The following is a 24,280-nucleotide window of genomic DNA, read 5'->3' as shown; positions in this document are numbered from 1 at the left end:
CTCTTCCTGCTCCTGCTCCTCTTCCTGTTCCTGCTCCTCTTCCTCTTCCTCTTCCTCTTCCTCTTCCTGCTCCTGCTCCTCTTCCTCTTCCTGCTCCTCTTCCTGTTCCTGTTCCTGTTCCTCTTCCTGTTCCTGTTCCTGTTCCTGTTCCTCTTCCTGCTCCTACTCCTCTACCTCTTCCTGTTCCTCTTCCTGCTCCTACTCCTCTTCCTGTTCCTCTCCCTGTTCCTACTCCTCTTCCTGTTCCTGTTCCTGCTCCTCTTCCTGCTCCTGTTCCTCTTCCTCTTCCTGTTCCTGCTCCTCTTCCTGTTCCTGCTCCTACTCCTCTTCCTGTTCCTGTTCCTGCTCCTGTTCCTGCTCCTGTTCCTCTTCCTCTTCCTCTTCCTGTTCCTGTTCCTGTTCCTGCTCCTGTTCCTGCTCCTGTTCCTACTCCTCTTCCTGTTCCTGTTCCTGCTCCTCTTCCTACTCCTCTTCCTGTTCCTGCTCCTCTTCCTCTTCCTCTTCCTCTTCCTGTTCCTGTTCCTGTTCCTGCTCCTACTCCTCTACCTCTTCCTGTTCCTCTTCCTGCTCCTACTCCTCTTCCTGTTCCTCTCCCTGTTCCTACTCCTCTTCCTGTTCCTGTTCCTGCTCCTCTTCCTACTCCTCTTCCTGCTCCTGCTCCTGTTCCTCTTCCTCTTCCTCTTCCTGTTCCTGTTCCTGTTCCTGCTCCTGTTCCTGCTCCTGTTCCTACTCCTCTTCCTGTTCCTGTTCCTGCTCCTCTTCCTACTCCTCTTCCTGTTCCTGCTCCTCTTCCTCTTCCTGCTCCTACTCCTGTTCCTGTTCCTGCTCCTCTTCCTGCTCCTGCTCCTCTTCCTGTTCCTACTCCTCTTCCTGTTCCTCTTCCTGCTCCTACTCCTCTTCCTGTTCCTCTCCCTGTTCCTACTCCTCTTCCTGTTCCTGTTCCTGCTCCTCTTCCTACTCCTCTTCCTGCTCCTGCTCCTGTTCCTCTTCCTCTTCCTCTTCCTGTTCCTGTTCCTGTTCCTGCTCCTGTTCCTGTTCCTGCTCCTGTTCCTCTTCCTGCTCCTGTTCCTCTTCCTGTTCCTGCTCCTCTTCCTGTTCCTGCTCCTCTTCCTCTTCCTCTTCCTGTTCCTCTTCCTGTTCCTGCTCCTCTTCCTGCTCCTGCTCCTCTTCCTGTTCCTACTCCTCTTCCTGTTCCTCTTCCTGTTCCTGTTCCTCTTCCTGCTCCTGTTCCTCTTCCTCTTCCTGCTCCTGCTCCTCTTCCTGTTCCTGCTCCTCTTCCTCTTCCTCTTCCTCTTCCTCTTCCTCTTCCTCTTCCTCTTCCTGCTCCTGCTCCTCTTCCTCTTCCTGCTCCTCTTCCTGTTCCTGTTCCTGTTCCTCTTCCTGTTCCTGTTCCTGTTCCTGTTCCTGTTCCTCTTCCTGCTCCTACTCCTCTACCTCTTCCTGTTCCTCTTCCTGCTCCTACTCCTCTTCCTGTTCCTCTCCCTGTTCCTACTCCTCTTCCTGTTCCTGTTCCTGTTCCTGTTCCTGTTCCTGTTCCTGTTCCTGTTCCTGCTCCTGTTCCTCTTCCTGCTCCTGCTCCTGTTCCTTTTCCTCTTCCTGTTCCTGCTCCTGTTCCTCTTCCTACTCCTCTTCCTGCTCCTGCTCCTCTTCCTGTTCCTGCTCCTCTTCCTCTTCCTCTTCCTGTTCCTGTTCCTCTTCCTGCTCCTGCTCCTGTTCCTCTTCCTCTTCCTCTTCCTGTTCCTGTTCCTGCTCCTGTTCCTCTTCCTGCTCCTGTTCCTCTTCCTCTTCCTGTTCCTGCTCCTGCTCCTGTTCCTCTTCCTACTCCTCTTAATGTTCCTGCTCCTCTTCCTCTTCCTGTTCCTCTTCCTGTTCCTCTTCCTGCTCCTGCTCCTCTTCCTCTTCCTCTTCCTGTTCCTGTTCCTGTTCCTGCTCCTGTTCCTCTTCCTGCTCCTGCTCCTGTTCCTCTTCCTGTTCCTGTTCCTACTCCTCTTCCTGTTCCTGCTCCTCTTCCTGTTCCTGCTCCTACTCCTCTTCCTGTTCCTGCTCCTCTTCCTGTTCCTGTTCCTCTTCCTGTTCCTGCTCCTCTTCCTGTTCCTGCTCCTCTTCCTGCTCCTGCTCCTCTTCCTGTTCCTACTCCTCTTCCTGTTCCTGCTCCTCTTCCTGTTCCTGCTCCTCTTCCTGCTCCTGCTCCTCTTCCTGTTCCTGCTCCTCTTCCTGTTCCTGCTCCTCTTCCTGTTCCTGCTCCTACTCCTCTTCCTGTTCCTGCTCCTACTCCTCTTCCTGTTCCTGCTCCTCTTCCTGTTCCTCTTCCTGTTCCTGCTCCTCTTCCTGTTCCTGCTCCTCTTCCTGTTCCTGCTCCTGTTCCTCTTCCTCTTCCTGTTCCTGCTCCTCTTCCTGTTCCTGCTCCTACTCCTCTTCCTGTTCCTGCTCCTGTTCCTCTTCCTCTTCCTCTTCCTCTTCCTGCTCCTCTTCCTGTTCCTGCTCCTACTCCTCTTCCTGTTCCTGCTCCTGTTCCTGTTCCTGCTCCTCTTCCTGTTCCTGCTCCTGTTCCTGCTCCTGTTCCTCTTCCTCTTCCTGTTCCTGTTCCTCTTCCTGCTCCTACTCCTCTTCCTGTTCCTGCTCCTGTTCCTCTTCCTCTTCCTCTTCCTGTTCCTGCTCCTGTTCCTCTTCCTGTTCCTCTTCCTGCTCCTACTCCTCTTCCTGTTCCTGCTCCTGTTCCTCTTCCTCTTCCTCTTCCTGTTCCTGCTCCTCTTCCTGTTCCTGCTCCTGTTCCTGCTCCTGTTCCTCTTCCTCTTCCTGTTCCTGTTCCTCTTCCTGCTCCTACTCCTCTTCCTGTTCCTGCTCCTGTTCCTCTTCCTCTTCCTCTTCCTGTTCCTGCTCCTCTTCCTGTTCCTGCTCCTGTTCCTCTTCCTCTTCCTGTTCCTGTTCCTCTTCCTCTTCCTGCTCCTACTCCTCTTCCTGTTCCTGCTCCTGTTCCTCTTCCTCTTCCTGTTCCTGTTCCTCTTCCTCTTCCTGCTCCTCTTCCTGTTCCTGTTCCTGCTCCTGTTCCTGTTCCTGTTCCTGTTCCTGCTCCTGTTCCTGTTCCTGTTCCTGTTCCTGTTCCTCTTCCTGTTCCTGCTCCTGTTCCTGTTCCTGTTCCTGTTCCTGTTCCTGTTCCTGTTCCTGCTCCTGCTCCTGCTCCTGCTCCTGCTCCTGCTCCTGCTCCTGGTCCTGCTCTTGCACAGCTTTCCTTCATACGTCCATGTTCATGTGAAACTGAGCGCAGCTGCACAGTCCACCTGGACCACCCGGTTCACCTGGTCCACCTGGTCCACCTGGTCCACCCGGTTCACCTGGTCCACCTGGTCCACCTGGTCCACCCGGTCCATCTTGTCTCCTCCCATTAATAACTATGCTAATGACTAGAAACACACTCCACTCTGTCACCGATCGTCTAAACAACAATAACAGCAAATCTGCTGGAAAAGGAAGAAAAAACCTGAATTTCCCTGCGTCTGAAGTTGAAGAGCTCGTTACTGAGTGTGAAGATGAAGAGCTCGTTACTGAGTGTGAAGATGAAGAGCTCGTTACTGAGTGTGAAGATGAAGAGCTCGTTACTGAGTGTGAAGTTGAAGAGCTCGTTACTGATTGTGAAGATGAAGAGCTCGTTACTGAGTGTGAAGATGAAGAGCTCGTTACTGAGTGTGAAGTTGAAGAGCTCGTTACTGAGTGTGAAATTGAAGAGCTCGTTACTGAGTGTGAAGTTGAAGAGCTCGTTACTGAGTGTGAAGTTGAAGAGCTCGTTACTGAGTGTGAAGTTGAAGAGCTCGTTACTGAGTGTGAAGATGAAGAGCTCGTTACTGAGTGTGAAGATGAAGAGCTCGTTACTGAGTGTGAAGTTGAAGAGCTCGTTACTGATTGTGAAGATGAAGAGCTCGTTACTGAGTGTGAAGTTGAAGAGCTCGTTACTGAGTGTGAAGTTGAAGAGCTCGTTACTGAGTGTGAAGTTGAAGAGCTCGTTACTGAGTGTGAAGTTGAAGAGCTCGTTACTGAGTGTGAAGTTGAAGAGCTCGTTACTGAGTGTGAAGTTGAAGAGCTCGTTACTGAGTGTGAAGTTGAAGAGCTCGTTACTGAGCTGGAAGCTACAAAACACATTGTATTTGATGTTCTTTCCTCAGGAATCAGTAACAAACGCAGCGAAACTAAAGTCAGCGTCCTGTTGCTGGCGCTTGTGCTCGCTCTACATAGACATGAAGGAGCATCGCTCAACACAGTGAGGAGACACACGTCAGCTAAAAGCACAATATCACTCTATATTTCAGCTGCTTGGCAGTAATGTTAGCTGACCAGACCAAGGTCTCTCCATGAATCAATGCTGATACTAGTGTTGGCTTTTCCCGCCTCAGCCTCCCGACCGCGGCCGGAGGGAACGGGGGAGACGATAACGTTTCTCTCTGCGGAGCCCCGTCACTTCACAAGACACGGGAAACCTCTGTTGGTCTGGAGGAGCTGCAGCAGTTATTTCTGCACAAACGTCCACTGATCATTCACTAGATATTCTCAGAGCTAAACTAACTCTTCTGCAGTGTGGAGTGAGCAGCATGCACGTGAGAGGTGGAGAGAGAGAGAGAGAAGGAGCGCGGTGTGTGAGTGAAGGCAGGCAGAGGAGCAGAGGAGCAGAGGAGCTACGGTCTCCTCCGCGTCCTCCGACCGCGGCCAACACTGTTTAACAGCTTCACTAGATACAACCAAGAGGTTTTGGTGCTTCACTGGAGTTTGTGTTGGAGTCTGAGTCTGAACAGCGGAGACACACGAGAGACCATGAGACACACGAGAGACCATGAGACACACGAGAGACCATGAGACACACGAGAGACCAGGAGACACACGAGAGACCATGAGACACACGAGAGACCAGGAGACACACGAGAGACCAGGAGACACACGAGAGACCATGAGACACACGAGAGACCAGGAGACACACGAGAGACCAGGAGACACACGAGAGACCATGAGACACACGAGAGACCATGAGACACACGAGAGACCATGAGACACACGAGAGACCATGAGACACACGAGAGACCAGGAGACACACGAGAGACCAGGAGACACACGAGAGACCAGGAGACACACGAGAGACCATGAGACACACGAGAGACCAGGAGACACACGAGAGACCATGAGACACACGAGAGACCATGAGACACACGAGAGACCAGGAGACACACGAGAGACCAGGAGACACACGAGAGACCACGAGACACACGAGAGACCACGAGACACACGAGAGACCAGGAGACGCACGAGAGACCACGAGACGCACGAGAGACCACGAGACGCACGAGAGACCACGAGACGCACGAGAGACCACGAGACACACGAGAGACCACGAGACACACGAGAGACCACGAGACACACGAGAGACCACGAGACACACGAGAGACCAGGAGACACACGAGAGACCAGGAGACACACGAGAGACCAGGAGACACACGAGAGACCACGAGACACACGAGAGACCAGGAGACACACGAGAGACCAGGAGACACACGAGAGACCAGGAGACACACGAGAGACCACGAGACACACGAGAGACCAGGAGACGCCGACCAGCAATGATTTATACCTGGAAGAAGTTACAAACAGGAACTTTAAAGAATCTGTGTTTATTCTGTTTCATCGACAAAGTTCAGGAAGTTGAGTTTAAAAATGATTTAACACATTAGATGAGTTTCAGTGTTTTGTCGTCTGCAGGACGTTCTCACCTCACGTTGGTTTTATACATCCCGGCCTGAAAAACAGCGTACGCAACATTTTAGTACGTGCACGCCGTTTCTACCTGAGCCCCCGGAGACCTGGTCTGGTTAGAACCAGGTTCAGGGTTAGAGGATGCATGATGTCAGCGAGGGTCCTCACAAGTACAGAGGTCCAGGGTTGTGTGTGTGTGTGTGTGAGTGTGTGAGTGTGTGTGAGTGTGTGTGTGTGTGTGTGTGTGTGTGTGTGTGTGTGTGTGTGTGTGTGTGAGTGTGTGTGTGTGTGTGTGTGTGTGAGTGTGTGTGAGTGTGTGTGTGTGTGAGTGTGTGTGAGTGTGTGTGTGTGTGTGAGTGTGTGAGTGTGTGTGAGTGTGTGAGTGTGTGAGTGTGTGTGAGTGTGTGTGTGTGTGAGTGTGTGTGTGTGTGAGTGTGTGTGTGTGTGAGTGTGTGTGTGTGTGTGTGTGTGTGTGTGTGAGTGTGTGTGAGTGTGTGTGTGTGTGTGTGTGAGTGTGTGAGTGTGTGAGTGTGTGTGTGTGTGAGTGTGTGTGTGTGTGTGTGAGTGTGTGTGTGTGTGTGTGTGTGTGTGTGTGTGTGAGTGTGTGTGTGTGTGTGTGTGAGTGTGTGTGTGTGTGTGAGTGTGTGTGTGTGTGTGTGTGAGTGTGTGTGTGTGTGTGTGAGTGTGTGTGTGTGTGTGAGTGTGTGTGTGTGTGTGTGTGAGTGTGTGTGTGTGTGTGAGTGTGTGTGTGTGTGTGTGTGTGTGTGTGTGTGTGTGTGTGTGTGTGTGAGTGTGTGTGTGTGTGTGTGTGAGTGTGTGTGTGTGTGTGAGTGTGTGTGTGTGTGTGAGTGTGTGTGTGTGTGTGTGTGTGTGTGTGTGTGTGAGTGTGTGTGTGTGTGTGTGTGAGTGTGTGAGTGTGTGAGTGTGTGTGTGTGTGAGTGTGTGTGTGTGTGTGTGAGTGTGTGTGTGTGTGTGTGTGTGTGTGTGTGTGTGTGAGTGTGTGTGAGTGTGTGTGTGTGTGTGAGTGTGTGAGTGTGTGTGAGTGTGTGTGTGTGTGTGAGTGTGTGTGTGTGTGTGTGTGTGTGTGTGTGTGAGTGTGTGTGAGTGTGTGTGTGTGTGTGTGATGTGTGTGTGTGTGTGTGTGTGTGTGTGTGAGTGTGTGTGAGTGTGTGTGTGTGTGTGAGTGTGTGAGTGTGTGTGAGTGTGTGTGTGTGTGTGAGTGTGTGTGTGTGTGTGTGTGTGTGTGTGTGTGTGTGTGTGTGTGTGTGTGTGTGTGTGTGGTAGTTTCCTGTTTGGGGTCTCTACTGTGTGTTTACTGTCATCACTGAGCTTTTATTCTGACATGTTCAGTAAACACAACAGGAAGTTCACCTGCGTCAGATTCTGTGGGAACCTCATATCTCCACACACACACACACACACACACACACACATACACACTCATACACACACAGTCTGTTGTTATATATTAGTGTACTGTGTTAAACTGAGAGGTTCAGGTTCAGGGTTAGATCGTAGGAAATGACAATAATCAATCCATCGATTAGATGTTTTAGTCACTTTTCAAGCAAAATGCAAATATAATAATAACAATAATTATTATTATTATTATATATAATTATTATTATCTATAATTATTATAATAATAATAATATAATTATAATAATAATATAATTATAATAATTATAGATAATAATTATATAAAATTACAAAAATAATTATAAAATTATCATAATAATTATTAAATAATAATAATTATAATAATAATTATATAATAATTATTATAATAATAATAATAAAATAATATTTAATAATAATAATAATAATAAAATAATATGTAATAATAATAATATAATAATTATTATATTATAATAATTATTATATTATAATAATACCAGCTTCTTAAATGAGAGGATCTGCTGCTGTTAAATATCTACAACCAATGGCCAGTTTAATAGGTACACCTGTGTAAAGCTGCCATTACGTATTTAGTTACACTATATATATATGTGTATATATATATATATATACACATATATATATATGTATATATATGGATACATATATATATATATAGTATATATATACTATATATATATATGTATATATATATATAGTGTAGACCTGGATGAGGGGGTTCAGGTAGGAGGGAGGGAGCATAGACCTGGTCTAGGCCTATAGCAGCTGAACTAGGGGCTGGTCTGTGACAGCCCTAACTATAGGCGTTATCAAAGAGGAAAGGCTTTAGCCTACTCTTAGATGTAGAGAGGGCGTCTGCCTCCCGGACTGAAACTGGGAGCTGGTTCCACAGAAGAGGAGCTTGATAGCTGAAGGTTCTACTGTTGGAGCCTCGAGGAACCTCCAGTACAGAAACGTGAGGTACAGAGTCTGAGTCTGAACAGCGGAGACACCGACCACACATGACTTATACTAACTGTCCCTTTAACACTCAGCTGTACCTAATAAAGTGGTCTCTGACTGTCACTGATCACTAACATCTCTCACACATTTATTGATCTATTTTAATAACAAAGTCATCAATCAATCAATCAACAACATTATTAACACATTAATCAATAATGGAAATCATTTTAATAGTTTCATCAGTTAGAGGAGTACACACATACATACTCTATACATACAGTATACATACTCTATATATACAGTATACATACTCTATACATACAGTATACATACTCTATATATACTCTATATATACTCTATATACTCTATACATACAGTATACATACTCTATATATACTCTATATATACTCTATTCATACAGTATACATACTCTATATATACAGTATACATACTCTATACATACAGTATACATACTCTATATATACAGTATACATACTCTATACATACAGTATACATACTCTATATATACAGTATACATACTCTATACATACAGTATACATACTCTATACATACAGTATACATACTCTATACATACAGTATACATACTCTATACATACAGTATACATACTCTATATATACAGTATACATACAGTATACATACTCTATATACTCTATACATACTCTATATACTCTATACATACAGTATACATACTCTATATATACTCTATATATACTCTATACATACAGTATACATACTCTATATATACTCTATATATACTCTATACATACAGTATACATACTCTATATATACAGTATACATACTCTATATACTCTATACATACAGTATACATACTCTATATATACTCTATATATACTCTATACATACAGTATACATACTCTATATACTCTATACATACTCTATATACTCTATACATACAGTATACATACTCTATATACTCTATACATACTCTATATACTCTATATATACTCTATATATACTCTATACATACAGTATACATACTCTATATATACTCTATACATACAGTATACATACTCTATACATACAGTATACATACTCTATATATACTCTATACATACTCTATATACTCTATACATACTCTATATATACTCTATACATACAGTATACATACTCTATATATACTCTATATATACTCTATACATACAGTATACATACTCTATATATACTCTATACATACTCTATACATACTCTATATATACTCTAGATACTCTATATATAGAGTATCTAGAGTATATATAGAGTATGTATAGAGTATACATACTCTATACATACTCTAGACATACTCTATAGAGTATGTCTAGAGTATGTATAGAGTATATATACTCTATACATACTCTAGATACTCTATATCTAGAGTATATATACTCTATATATAGAGCATGTATACTCTATATATAGAGTATCGATACTCTATATATATAGAGTATACATACTCTAGACATACTCTATAGAGTATGTCTAGAGTATGTATACTCTAGATATAGAGTATCTAGAGTATATATGTGTCCTCCTCCTCCTCAGGAGAACCTCTCTGTCTTCTAACACACAGAGAATCAGTCACTCCTCCTCTTCCTCCTCTTCCTCCTCCTTCCTCTGTTGGTTCCTCCTCTTCTTCACCTCCTTCAGTCCCTCCTGGATCTGGTCCACAGCCTCCTGGTCTCCAGCCTGCTGAGCCAGACTCAGAGCCTCCTGGTAGAACCGCACCGAGTCCTCCACCCGGCCTGACGGACCACAGACAGACCAGATCAGACCATCAGACATGATCAGATCAGACCAGACCAGACCAGACCAGACCAGACCATCAGATCAGACCAGACCAGACCAGACCAGATCAGACCAGACCAGACCAGACCAGACCAGACCAGACCAGACCAGACCAGACCAGACCAGACCAGACCAGATCAGACCAGACCAGACCAGATCAGATCAGATCAGATCAGACCATCAGATCAGACCAGATCAGATCAGACCAGATCAGACCAGAGACATCTCTCCAACCTGCTCTAGATGAAACCACGCCCACATCCACGCTGCGTTCCCATGGAAACCATGTCAACGCTACAGGAACTCAGAAAGTAGAACTGGGGTCAGACTCGGGTCACATGACTTGGACTGGGATCGCGACCCGGCGCTGTCCTCTGTTGGACTCATTCCCTGTAGCATGGTGGAATTAGCGAGCTAAGCTAGTTGAGTAGCCGGCCGTCCGTCCACCGGCCCGTTGGCCAGCGGGCCGGTGGCCAACGGCAGCGGGCCGGTGGCCAACGGCAGCGCTGTAAAGATAAACTGAGGGCGTATAAATCTGTGGATGTCTCTAGTTAACTTCAGTAAAGTCAGTCACAAAGAGAGTCGGACAATATCAGAGAAGAAAGAGAGAGAGAAATGATGCTAATAGTTTAGCCTTCTGCTAACAGCAGCTAACGGCTCACGTTAGCTGCTGTTAGCAGAAGGCTAAATATTAGCATCATTTCTCTCCGTCTCTGAAACGCTTCTCTGATATTGTAGCTCTAGAGCTCCAATCACAGTTACTCATCTCTAATGTCTGAGATCTGGATTCAGACAACAACACAGAGGACATTTAGATGTGGAGCTTTAGCCCACTGCTAGTGTTAGCCTCCAGCTAGTGTTAGCCTCCAGCTAGTGTTAGCCCACTGCTAGCGTTAGCCTCCAGCTAGTGTTAGCCCACTGCTAGCGTTAGCCTCCAGCTAGTGTTAGCCCACTGCTAGCGTTAGCCTCCAGCTAGTGTTAGCCCACTGCTAGCGTTAGCCTCCAGCTAGTGTTAGCCCACTGCTAGCGTTAGCCTCCAGCTAGTGTTAGCCCACTGCTAGCGTTAGCCTCCAGCTAATGTTAGCCCACTGCTAGCGTTAGCCTCCAGCTAATGTTAGCCTCCAGCTAATGTTAGCCCACTGCTAGTGTTAGCCTCCAGCTAATGTTAGCCTCCAGCTAGTGTTAGCCCACTGCTAGCGTTAGCCTCCAGCTAATGTTAGCCTCCAGCTAATGTTAGCCCACTGCTAGTGTTAGCCTCCAGCTAATGTTAGCCTCCAGCTAATGTTAGCCCACTGCTAGCGTTAGCCTCCAGCTAATGTTAGCCCACTGCTAGTGTTAGCCCCCTGCTAGCGTTAGCCTCCAGTCTGTGACGTGGTGAACTAACATCACCAGATCAGCTACATCTAACTAACTGTGGTCGTCAGTCACTGTGTCGTAGGTAGGGTGGTTTCCATGGGAACGCAGCCGCGGAGGCTTCTGTCAGACGGAGGTTGGCGAGGTTTCACCTAAAGTAGGACAGACGCACCAGGTAATGTTTGACCTTTACTGACCTTTGTGCAGCAGGATGCCGGCCAGGTTTCCCAGCAGCACGTGCTGGTCCGGGTGTCCGGCGGAGCGGCTCAGATCCACGGCCCGCTCAACCAGTGCCAGGGCATCGTCATGGCGACCCTGCAGATCCAGGATGGTGGCCAGGTCGCTCATCAGCACCAGAGTCTGACGGGAGACACGATGATGACGTCATCTACCTGGTGTCCTACCTGTGGGTGTGTCTACCTGTTGTCCTACCTGTGGGTGTGTCTACCTGTTGTCCTACCTGTGGGTGTGTGTCTACCTGTTGTCCTACCTGTGGGTGTGTGTCTACCTGTTGTCCTACCTGTGGGTGTGTGTCTACCTGTTGTCCTACCTGTGGGTGTGTGTCTACCTGTTGTCCTACCTGTGGGTGTGTGTCTACCTGTTGTCCTACCTGTGGGTGTGTCTACCTGTTGTCCTACCTGTGGGTGTGTGTCTACCTGTTGTCCTACCTGTGGGTGTGTGTCTACCTGTTGTCCTACCTGTGGGTGTGTCTACCTGTTGTCCTACCTGTGGGTGTGCGTCTCCCTGCTCCTGGCGGCAGATGTTCAGGGCGTTCTGGTAGTCCTGTCCAGCCTGGTTCAGGTGCAGCGTTGACGCTCGGTATCGAGCCCGCGAGTCCAAACACAGACCGAGCAGGAGGCGGGTCTCCTTCCTCAGAGCCTCGTCCTCCTCTGAAGACAACAACAACATCTATGTATATGTACCTGTCTGTCTCTCTACTGTCTGTCTCTACTAGAAAAGAGGGATATAAGACCAGATCAGTGCAGACCATATCAGTAGAGACCAGATCAGTAGAGACCAGATCAGTGCAGACCAGATCAGTAGAGACCAGATCAGTGCTGCAGTCTCACCTGTCATCTCCTCTTCAGGTGTTTCCTTCTGTTTCTGCAGTTTGGCCTCCAGAGATTCCGTACAGAACCTGAACCCGTGCTCTGCAAGCTCCGCCCTCAAACACACACACACACACACACACACACACGGTCACTTGTCTGACAGGAAGTGAGGTCAGAGGTCAGACACTTGAACAGTTCGATCTTACTTGTTCTGTTCGGCGTAGATGGTGGCGAGTTTCAGAGACATCTCGATGACAGCGTTGTCGTCCTGGAGACAGACAGGAAGTCAGTGAAGACAGAAACAGCTGATTGGACACACGCACGCACGCACACAGGAAGTGTTAAATTAGTAGATTTCTGACTGGAGTTTGGTGTGAAGGACCAGGAAGTGTTAAATTGGTAGATTTCTGACTGGAGTTTGGTGTGATGGACAAGGAAGTGTTAAATTGGTAGATTTCTGACTGGAGTTTGGTGTGAAGGACCAGGAAGTGTTAAATTGGTAGATTTCTGACTGGAGTTTGGTGTGAAGGACAAGGAAGTGTTAAATTAGTAGATTTCTGACTGGAGTTTGGTGTGAAGGACCAGGAAGTGTTAAATTGGTAGATTTCTGACTGGAGTTTGGTGTGAAGGACAAGGAAGTGTTAAATTGGTAGATTTATGACTGGGGTTTGGTGTGAAGGACCAGGAAGTGTTAAATTAGTAGATTTCTGACTGGAGTTTGGTGTGAAAGACCAGGAAGTGTTAAATTGGTAGATTTCTGACTGGAGTTTGGTGTGAAGGACAAGGAAGTGTTAAATTGTTAGATTTCTGAATGGAGTTTGGTGTGAAGGACCAGGAAGTGTTAAATTGGTAGATTTCTGACTGGAGTTTGGTGTGAAGGACAAGGAAGTGTTAAATTAGTAGATTTCTGACTGGAGTTTGGTGTGAAGGACCAGGAAGTGTTAAATTGGTAGATTTCTGACTGGAGTTTGGTGTGAAGGACAAGGAAGTGTTAAATTGGTAGATTTATGACTGGGGTTTGGTGTGAAGGACCAGGAAGTGTTAAATTAGTAGATTTCTGACTGGAGTTTGGTGTGAAGGACCAGGAAGTGTTAAATTGGTAGATTTCTGACTGGAGTTTGGTGTGAAGGACCAGGAAGTGTTAAATTAGTAGATTTCTGACTGGAGTTTGGTGTGAAGGACCAGGAAGTGTTAAATTGGTAGATTTCTGACTGGAGTTTGGTGTGAAGGACAAGGAAGTGTTAAATTAGTAGATTTCTGACTGGAGTTTGGTGTGAAGGACCAGGAAGTGTTAAATTAGTAGATTTCTGACTGGAGTTTGGTGTGAAGGACCAGGAAGTGTTAAATTAGTAGATTTCTGACTGGAGTTTGGTGTGATGGACAAGGAAGTGTTAAATTAGTAGATTTCTGACTGGAGTTTGGTGTGAAGGACCAGGAAGTGTTAAATTGGTAGATTTCTGACTGGAGTTTGGTGTGAAGGACCAGGAAGTGTTAAATTGGTAGATTTCTGACTGGAGTTTGGTGTGAAGGACAAGGAAGTGTTAAATTGGTAGATTTCTGACTGGAGTTTGGTGTGATGGACAAGGAAGTGTTAAATTAGTAGATTTCTGACTGGAGTTTGGTGTGAAGGACCAGGAAGTGTTAAATTGGTAGATTTCTGACTGGAGTTTGGTGTGAAGGACAAGGAAGTGTTAAATTAGTAGATTTCTGACTGGAGTTTGGTGTGAAAGACCAGGAAGTGTTAAATTAGTAGATTTCTGACTGGAGTTTGGTGTGAAGGACCAGGAAGTGTTAAATTGGTAGATTTCTGAATGGAGTTTGGTGTGAAGGACCAGGAAGTGTTAAATTGGTAGATTTCTGACTGGAGTTTGGTGTGATGGACAAGGAAGTGTTAAATTGGTAGATTTCTGACTGGAGTTTGGTGTGAAGGACCAGGAAGTGTTAAATTGGTAGATTTCTGACTGGAGTTTGGTGTGAAGGACAAGGAAGTGTTAAATTAGTAGATTTCTGACTGGAGTTTGGTGTGAAGGACCAGGAAGTGTTAAATTGGTAGATTTCTGACTGGAGTTTGGTGTGAAGGACAAGGAAGTGTTAAATTGGTAGATTTATGACTGGGGTTTGGTGTGAAGGACCAGGAAGTGTTAAATTAGTAGATTTCTGACTGGAGTTTGGTGTGAAAGACCAGGAAGTGTTAAATTGGTAGATTTCTGACTGGAGTTTGGTGTGAAGGACAAGGAAGTGTTAAATTGTTAGATTTCTGAATGGAGTTTGGTGTGAAGGACCAGGAAGTGTTAAATTGGTAGATTTCTGACTGGAGTTTGGTGTGAAGGACAAGGAAGTGTTAAATTAGTAGATTTCTGACTGGAGTTTGGTGTGAAGGACCAGGAAGTGTTAAATTGGTAGATTTCTGACTGGAGTTTGGTGTGAAGGACAAGGAAGTGTTAAATTGGTAGATTTATGACTGGGGTTTGGTGTGAAGGACCAGGAAGTGTTAAATTAGTAGATTTCTGACTGGAGTTTGGTGTGAAAGACCAGGAAGTGTTAAATTAGTAGATTTCTGACTGGAGTTTGGTGTGAAGGACCAGGAAGTGTTAAATTGGTAGATTTCTGAATGGAGTTTGGTGTGAAGGACCAGGAAGTGTTAAATTGGTAGATTTCTGACTGGAGTTTGGTGTGAAGGACAAGGAAGTGTTAAATTAGTAGATTTCTGACTGGAGTTTGGTGTGAAGGACAAGGAAGTGTTAAATTAGTAGATTTCTGACTGGAGTTTGGTGTGAAAGACCAGGAAGTGTTAAATTAGTAGATTTCTGACTGGAGTTTGGTGTGAAGGACCAGGAAGTGTTAAATTGGTAGATTTCTGAATGGAGTTTGGTGTGAAGGACCAGGAAGTGTTAAATTGGTAGATTTCTGACTGGAGTTTGGTGCGATGGACAAGGAAGTGTTAAATTGGTAGATTTCTGACTGGAGTTTGGTGCGAAGGACCAGGAAGTGTTAAATTAGTAGATTTCTGACTGGAGTTTGGTGCGAAGGACAAGGAAGTGTTAAATTGGTAGATTTCTGACTGGAGTTTGGTGTGAAGGACCAGGAAGTGTTAAATTGGTAGATTTATGACTGGGGTTTGGTGTGAAGGACCAGGAAGTGTTAAATTAGTAGATTTCTGACTGGAGTTTGGTGTGAAAGACCAGGAAGTGTTAAATTGGTAGATTTCTGACTGGAGTTTGGTGTGAAGGACAAGGAAGTGTTAAATTGGTAGATTTCTGACTGGAGTTTGGTGTGAAGGACCAGGAAGTGTTAAATTGGTAGATTTCTGACTGGAGTTTGGTGTGAAGGACCAGGAAGTGTTAAATTGGTAGATTTATGACTGGGGTTTGGTGTGAAGGACCAGGAAGTGTTAAATTAGTAGATTTCTGACTGGAGTTTGGTGTGAAAGACCAGGAAGTGTTAAATTGGTAGATTTCTGACTGGAGTTTGGTGTGAAGGACAAGGAAGTGTTAAATTGTTAGATTTCTGAATGGAGTTTGGTGTGAAGGACCAGGAAGTGTTAAATTGGTAGATTTCTGACTGGAGTTTGGTGTGAAGGACAAGGAAGTGTTAAATTAGTAGATTTCTGACTGGAGTTTGGTGTGAAGGACCAGGAAGTGTTAAATTGGTAGATTTCTGACTGGAGTTTGGTGTGAAGGACAAGGAAGTGTTAAATTAGTAGATTTCTGACTGGAGTTTGGTGTGAAAGACCAGGAAGTGTTAAATTAGTAGATTTCTGACTGGAGTTTGGTGTGAAGGACCAGGAAGTGTTAAATTGGTAGATTTCTGAATGGAGTTTGGTGTGAAGGACCAGGAAGTGTTAAATTGGTAGATTTCTGACTGGAGTTTGGTGTGATGGACAAGGAAGTGTTAAATTGGTAGATTTCTGACTGGAGTTTGGTGTGAAGGACCAGGAAGTGTTAAATTGGTAGATTTCTGACTGGAGTTTGGTGTGAAGGACAAGGAAGTGTTAAATTAGTAGATTTCTGACTGGAGTTTGGTGTGAAGGACCAGGAAGTGTTAAATTGGTAGATTTCTGACTGGAGTTTGGTGTGAAGGACAAGGAAGTGTTAAATTGGTAGATTTATGACTGGGGTTTGGTGTGAAGGACCAGGAAGTGTTAAATTAGTAGATTTCTGACTGGAGTTTGGTGTGAAAGACCAGGAAGTGTTAAATTGGTAGATTTCTGACTGGAGTTTGGTGTGAAGGAAAAGGAAGTGTTAAATTGTTAGATTTCTGAATGGAGTTTGGTGTGAAGGACCAGGAAGTGTTAAATTGGTAGATTTCTGACTGGAGTTTGGTGTGAAGGACAAGGAAGTGTTAAATTAGTAGATTTCTGACTGGAGTTTGGTGTGAAGGACCAGGAAGTGTTAAATTGGTAGATTTCTGACTGGAGTTTGGTGTGAAGGACAAGGAAGTGTTAAATTGGTAGATTTATGACTGGGGTTTGGTGTGAAGGACCAGGAAGTGTTAAATTAGTAGATTTCTGACTGGAGTTTGGTGTGAAAGACCAGGAAGTGTTAAATTAGTAGATTTCTGACTGGAGTTTGGTGTGAAGGACCAGGAAGTGTTAAATTGGTAGATTTCTGAATGGAGTTTGGTGTGAAGGACCAGGAAGTGTTAAATTGGTAGATTTCTGACTGGAGTTTGGTGTGAAGGACAAGGAAGTGTTAAATTAGTAGATTTCTGACTGGAGTTTGGTGTGAAGGACAAGGAAGTGTTAAATTAGTAGATTTCTGACTGGAGTTTGGTGTGATGGACAAGGAAGTGTTAAATTGGTAGATTTCTGACTGGAGTTTGGTGTGAAGGACCAGGAAGTGTTAAATTAGTAGATTTCTGACTGGAGTTTGGTGTGAAGGACAAGGAAGTGTTAAATTAGTAGATTTCTGACTGGAGTTTGGTGTGAAAGACCAGGAAGTGTTAAATTAGTAGATTTCTGACTGGAGTTTGGTGTGAAGGACCAGGAAGTGTTAAATTGGTAGATTTCTGAATGGAGTTTGGTGTGAAGGACCAGGAAGTGTTAAATTGGTAGATTTCTGACTGGAGTTTGGTGTGATGGACAAGGAAGTGTTAAATTGGTAGATTTCTGAATGGAGTTTGGTGTGAAGGACCAGGAAGTGTTAAATTGGTAGATTTCTGACTGGAGTTTGGTGTGATGGACAAGGAAGTGTTAAATTGGTAGATTTCTGACTGGAGTTTGGTGTGAAGGACCAGGAAGTGTTAAATTAGTAGATTTCTGACTGGAGTTTGGTGTGAAGGACAAGGAAGTGTTAAATTGGTAGATTTCTGACTGGAGTTTGGTGTGAAGGACCAGGAAGTGTTAAATTGGTAGATTTCTGACTGGAGTTTGGTGTGAAGGACCAGGAAGTGTTAAATTGGTAGATTTATGACTGGGGTTTGGTGTGAAGGACCAGGAAGTGTTACATTAGTAGATTTCTGACTGGAGTTTGGTGTGAAAGACCAGGAAGTGTTAAATTAGTAGATTTCTGACTGGAGTTTGGTGTGAAAGACCAGGAAGTGTTAAATTGGTAGATTTCTGACTGGAGTTTGGTGTGAAGGACAAGGAAGTGTTAAATTGGTAGATTTCTGACTGGAGTTTGGTGTGAAGGACAAGGAAGTGTTAAATTGGTAGATTTCTGACTGGAGTTTGGTGTGAAGGACAAGGAAGTGTTACATTTGTAGATTTCTGACTGGAGTTTGGTGTGAAGGACAAGGAAGTGTTACATTTGTAGATTTCTGACTGGAGTTTGGTGTGAAGGACCAGGAAGTGTTAAATTGGTAGATTTCTGACTGGAGTTTGGTGTGAAGGACAAGGAAGTGTTAAATTGGTAGATTTCTGACTGGAGTTTGGTGTGAAGGACAAGGAAGTGTTAAATTGGTAGATTTCTGACTGGAGTTTGGTGTGAAGGACAAGGAAGTGTTAAATTGGTAGATTTCTGACTGGAGTTTGGTGTGAAGGACCAGGAAGTGTTAAATTGGTAGATTTCTGACTGGAGTTTGGTGTGAAGGACCAGGAAGTGTTAAATTGGTAGATTTATGACTGGGGTTTGGTGTGAAGGACCAGGAAGTGTTACATTAGTAGATTTCTGACTGGAGTTTGGTGTGAAAGACCAGGAAGTGTTAAATTAGTAGATTTCTGACTGGAGTTTGGTGTGAAAGACCAGGAAGTGTTAAATTGGTAGATTTCTGACTGGAGTTTGGTGCGATGGACAAGGAAGTGTTAAATTGGTAGATTTCTGACTGGAGTTTGGTGCGAAGGACCAGGAAGTGTTAAATTAGTAGATTTCTGACTGGAGTTTGGTGCGAAGGACAAGGAAGTGTTAAATTGGTAGATTTCTGACTGGAGTTTGGTGTGAAGGACCAGGAAGTGTTAAATTGGTAGATTTATGACTGGGGTTTGGTGTGAAGGACCAGGAAGTGTTAAATTAGTAGATTTCTGACTGGAGTTTGGTGTGAAAGACCAGGAAGTGTTAAATTGGTAGATTTCTGACTGGAGTTTGGTGTGAAGGACAAGGAAGTGTTAAATTGGTAGATTTCTGACTGGAGTTTGGTGTGAAGGACCAGGAAGTGTTAAATTGGTAGATTTCTGACTGGAGTTTGGTGTGAAGGACCAGGAAGTGTTAAATTGGTAGATTTATGACTGGGGTTTGGTGTGAAGGACCAGGAAGTGTTAAATTAGTAGATTTCTGACTGGAGTTTGGTGTGAAAGACCAGGAAGTGTTAAATTGGTAGATTTCTGACTGGAGTTTGGTGTGAAGGACAAGGAAGTGTTAAATTGTTAGATTTCTGAATGGAGTTTGGTGTGAAGGACCAGGAAGTGTTAAATTGGTAGATTTCTGACTGGAGTTTGGTGTGAAGGACAAGGAAGTGTTAAATTAGTAGATTTCTGACTGGAGTTTGGTGTGAAGGACCAGGAAGTGTTAAATTGGTAGATTTCTGACTGGAGTTTGGTGTGAAGGACAAGGAAGTGTTAAATTAGTAGATTTCTGACTGGAGTTTGGTGTGAAAGACCAGGAAGTGTTAAATTAGTAGATTTCTGACTGGAGTTTGGTGTGAAGGACCAGGAAGTGTTAAATTGGTAGATTTCTGAATGGAGTTTGGTGTGAAGGACCAGGAAGTGTTAAATTGGTAGATTTCTGACTGGAGTTTGGTGTGATGGACAAGGAAGTGTTAAATTGGTAGATTTCTGACTGGAGTTTGGTGTGAAGGACCAGGAAGTGTTAAATTGGTAGATTTCTGACTGGAGTTTGGTGTGAAGGACAAGGAAGTGTTAAATTAGTAGATTTCTGACTGGAGTTTGGTGTGAAGGACCAGGAAGTGTTAAATTGGTAGATTTCTGACTGGAGTTTGGTGTGAAGGACAAGGAAGTGTTAAATTGGTAGATTTATGACTGGGGTTTGGTGTGAAGGACCAGGAAGTGTTAAATTAGTAGATTTCTGACTGGAGTTTGGTGTGAAAGACCAGGAAGTGTTAAATTGGTAGATTTCTGACTGGAGTTTGGTGTGAAGGAAAAGGAAGTGTTAAATTGTTAGATTTCTGAATGGAGTTTGGTGTGAAGGACCAGGAAGTGTTAAATTGGTAGATTTCTGACTGGAGTTTGGTGTGAAGGACAAGGAAGTGTTAAATTAGTAGATTTCTGACTGGAGTTTGGTGTGAAGGACCAGGAAGTGTTAAATTGGTAGATTTCTGACTGGAGTTTGGTGTGAAGGACAAGGAAGTGTTAAATTGGTAGATTTATGACTGGGGTTTGGTGTGAAGGACCAGGAAGTGTTAAATTAGTAGATTTCTGACTGGAGTTTGGTGTGAAAGACCAGGAAGTGTTAAATTAGTAGATTTCTGACTGGAGTTTGGTGTGAAGGACCAGGAAGTGTTAAATTGGTAGATTTCTGAATGGAGTTTGGTGTGAAGGACCAGGAAGTGTTAAATTGGTAGATTTCTGACTGGAGTTTGGTGTGAAGGACAAGGAAGTGTTAAATTAGTAGATTTCTGACTGGAGTTTGGTGTGAAGGACAAGGAAGTGTTAAATTAGTAGATTTCTGACTGGAGTTTGGTGTGATGGACAAGGAAGTGTTAAATTGGTAGATTTCTGACTGGAGTTTGGTGTGAAGGACCAGGAAGTGTTAAATTAGTAGATTTCTGACTGGAGTTTGGTGTGAAGGACAAGGAAGTGTTAAATTAGTAGATTTCTGACTGGAGTTTGGTGTGAAAGACCAGGAAGTGTTAAATTAGTAGATTTCTGACTGGAGTTTGGTGTGAAGGACCAGGAAGTGTTAAATTGGTAGATTTCTGAATGGAGTTTGGTGTGAAGGACCAGGAAGTGTTAAATTGGTAGATTTCTGACTGGAGTTTGGTGTGATGGACAAGGAAGTGTTAAATTGGTAGATTTCTGAATGGAGTTTGGTGTGAAGGACCAGGAAGTGTTAAATTGGTAGATTTCTGACTGGAGTTTGGTGTGATGGACAAGGAAGTGTTAAATTGGTAGATTTCTGACTGGAGTTTGGTGTGAAGGACCAGGAAGTGTTAAATTAGTAGATTTCTGACTGGAGTTTGGTGTGAAGGACAAGGAAGTGTTAAATTGGTAGATTTCTGACTGGAGTTTGGTGTGAAGGACCAGGAAGTGTTAAATTGGTAGATTTCTGACTGGAGTTTGGTGTGAAGGACCAGGAAGTGTTAAATTGGTAGATTTATGACTGGGGTTTGGTGTGAAGGACCAGGAAGTGTTACATTAGTAGATTTCTGACTGGAGTTTGGTGTGAAAGACCAGGAAGTGTTAAATTAGTAGATTTCTGACTGGAGTTTGGTGTGAAAGACCAGGAAGTGTTAAATTGGTAGATTTCTGACTGGAGTTTGGTGTAAAGGACAAATAAGTGTTAAATTGGTAGATTTCTGACTGGAGTTTGGTGTGAAGGACAAGGAAGTGTTAAATTGGTAGATTTCTGACTGGAGTTTGGTGTGAAGGACAAGGAAGTGTTAAATTGGTAGATTTCTGACTGGAGTTTGGTGTGAAGGACAAGGAAGTGTTAAATTGGTAGATTTCTGACTGGAGTTTGGTGTGAAGGACAAGGAAGTGTTACATTTGTAGATTTCTGACTGGAGTTTGGTGTGAAGGACAAGGAAGTGTTACATTTGTAGATTTCTGACTGGAGTTTGGTGTGAAGGACCAGGAAGTGTTAAATTGGTAGATTTCTGACTGGAGTTTGGTGTGAAGGACAAGGAAGTGTTAAATTGGTAGATTTCTGACTGGAGTTTGGTGTGAAGGACAAGGAAGTGTTAAATTGGTAGATTTCTGACTGGAGTTTGGTGTGAAGGACAAGGAAGTGTTAAATTGGTAGATTTCTGACTGGAGTTTGGTGTGAAGGACAAGGAAGTGTTAAATTGGTAGATTTCTGACTGGAGTTTGGTGTGAAGGACCAGGAAGTGTTAAATTGGTAGATTTCTGACTGGAGTTTGGTGTGAAGGACCAGGAAGTGTTAAATTGGTAGATTTATGACTGGGGTTTGGTGTGAAGGACCAGGAAGTGTTACATTAGTAGATTTCTGACTGGAGTTTGGTGTGAAAGACCAGGAAGTGTTAAATTAGTAGATTTCTGACTGGAGTTTGGTGTGAAAGACCAGGAAGTGTTAAATTGGTAGATTTCTGACTGGAGTTTGGTGTAAAGGACAAATAAGTGTTAAATTGGTAGATTTCTGACTGGAGTTTGGTGTGAAGGACAAGGAAGTGTTAAATTGGTAGATTTCTGACTGGAGTTTGGTGTGAAGGACAAGGAAGTGTTAAATTGGTAGATTTCTGACTGGAGTTTGGTGTGAAGGACAAGGAAGTGTTAAATTGGTAGATTTCTGACTGGAGTTTGGTGTGAAGGACAAGGAAGTGTTACATTTGTAGATTTCTGACTGGAGTTTGGTGTGAAGGACAAGGAAGTGTTACATTTGTAGATTTCTGACTGGAGTTTGGTGTGAAGGACCAGGAAGTGTTAAATTGGTAGATTTCTGACTGGAGTTTGGTGTGAAGGACAAGGAAGTGTTAAATTGGTAGATTTCTGACTGGAGTTTGGTGTGAAGGACAAGGAAGTGTTAAATTGGTAGATTTCTGACTGGAGTTTGGTGTGAAGGACAAGGAAGTGTTACATTTGTAGATTTCTGACTGGAGTTTGGTGTGAAGGACCAGGAAGTGTTAAATTGGTAGATTTATGACTGGGGTTTGGTGTGAAGGACCAGGAAGTGTTAAATTAGTAGATTTCTGACTGGAGTTTGGTGTGAAAGACCAGGAAGTGTTAAATTGGTAGATTTCTGACTGGAGTTTGGTGTGAAGGACAAGGAAGTGTTAAATTGTTAGATTTCTGAATGGAGTTTGGTGTGAAGGACCAGGAAGTGTTAAATTGGTAGATTTCTGACTGGAGTTTGGTGTGAAGGACAAGGAAGTGTTAAATTAGTAGATTTCTGACTGGAGTTTGGTGTGAAGGACCAGGAAGTGTTAAATTGGTAGATTTCTGACTGGAGTTTGGTGTGAAGGACAAGGAAGTGTTAAATTAGTAGATTTCTGACTGGAGTTTGGTGTGAAAGACCAGGAAGTGTTAAATTAGTAGATTTCTGACTGGAGTTTGGTGTGAAGGACCAGGAAGTGTTAAATTGGTAGATTTCTGAATGGAGTTTGGTGTGAAGGACCAGGAAGTGTTAAATTGGTAGATTTCTGACTGGAGTTTGGTGTGATGGACAAGGAAGTGTTAAATTGGTAGATTTCTGACTGGAGTTTGGTGTGAAGGACCAGGAAGTGTTAAATTAGTAGATTTCTGACTGGAGTTTGGTGTGAAGGACAAGGAAGTGTTAAATTGGTAGATTTCTGACTGGAGTTTGGTGTGAAGGACCAGGAAGTGTTAAATTGGTAGATTTCTGACTGGAGTTTGGTGTGAAGGACCAGGAAGTGTTAAATTGGTAGATTTATGACTGGGGTTTGGTGTGAAGGACCAGGAAGTGTTACATTAGTAGATTTCTGACTGGAGTTTGGTGTGAAAGACCAGGAAGTGTTAAATTAGTAGATTTCTGACTGGAGTTTGGTGTGAAAGACCAGGAAGTGTTAAATTGGTAGATTTCTGACTGGAGTTTGGTGTGAAGGACAAATAAGTGTTAAATTGGTAGATTTCTGACTGGAGTTTGGTGTGAAGGACAAGGAAGTGTTAAATTGGTAGATTTCTGACTGGAGTTTGGTGTGAAGGACCAGGAAGTGTTAAATTGGTAGATTTATGACTGGGGTTTGGTGTGAAGGACCAGGAAGTGTTAAATTAGTAGATTTCTGACTGGAGTTTGGTGTGAAAGACCAGGAAGTGTTAAATTGGTAGATTTCTGACTGGAGTTTGGTGTGAAGGACAAGGAAGTGTTAAATTGTTAGATTTCTGAATGGAGTTTGGTGTGAAGGACCAGGAAGTGTTAAATTGGTAGATTTCTGACTGGAGTTTGGTGTGAAGGACAAGGAAGTGTTAAATTAGTAGATTTCTGACTGGAGTTTGGTGTGAAAGACCAGGAAGTGTTAAATTAGTAGATTTCTGACTGGAGTTTGGTGTGAAGGACCAGGAAGTGTTAAATTGGTAGATTTCTGAATGGAGTTTGGTGTGAAGGACCAGGAAGTGTTAAATTGGTAGATTTCTGACTGGAGTTTGGTGTGATGGACAAGGAAGTGTTAAATTGGTAGATTTCTGACTGGAGTTTGGTGTGAAGGACCAGGAAGTGTTAAATTGGTAGATTTCTGACTGGAGTTTGGTGTGAAGGACAAGGAAGTGTTAAATTAGTAGATTTCTGACTGGAGTTTGGTGTGAAGGACCAGGAAGTGTTAAATTGGTAGATTTCTGACTGGAGTTTGGTGTGAAGGACAAGGAAGTGTTAAATTGGTAGATTTATGACTGGGGTTTGGTGTGAAGGACCAGGAAGTGTTAAATTAGTAGATTTCTGACTGGAGTTTGGTGTGA

The 24,280-nt window shown here is 43.8% G+C and overlaps 1 protein-coding gene across 1 annotated transcript in view; it reads right to left on the bottom strand.

Annotated features, from left to right (window-relative positions):
* Positions 1-8,416: 8,416 nt before the first annotated feature.
* The window catches only part of ttc19 (tetratricopeptide repeat domain 19), a 24,295-nt gene continuing 8,431 nt past the window's right edge, over positions 8,417-24,280 (bottom strand). The window contains exons 7-11 of the mRNA XM_074650463.1: positions 12,510-12,571; positions 12,322-12,416; positions 11,978-12,141; positions 11,449-11,611; positions 8,417-9,855 (exon numbers count right to left, since the gene is read on the bottom strand). Coding sequence (XP_074506564.1) covers positions 9,692-9,855; positions 11,449-11,611; positions 11,978-12,141; positions 12,322-12,416; positions 12,510-12,571 — 648 coding nt within the window. The 3' untranslated portion in view covers positions 8,417-9,691. The remainder of the gene's footprint in view (positions 9,856-11,448; positions 11,612-11,977; positions 12,142-12,321; positions 12,417-12,509; positions 12,572-24,280) is intronic.

The sequence above is a fragment of the Sebastes fasciatus genome, chromosome 11 (assembly GCF_043250625.1).
Source record: "Sebastes fasciatus isolate fSebFas1 chromosome 11, fSebFas1.pri, whole genome shotgun sequence".
NCBI lineage: Eukaryota > Metazoa > Chordata > Actinopteri > Perciformes > Sebastidae > Sebastes > Sebastes fasciatus.
This window is presented reverse-complemented; position numbering and strand designations above follow the sequence as displayed.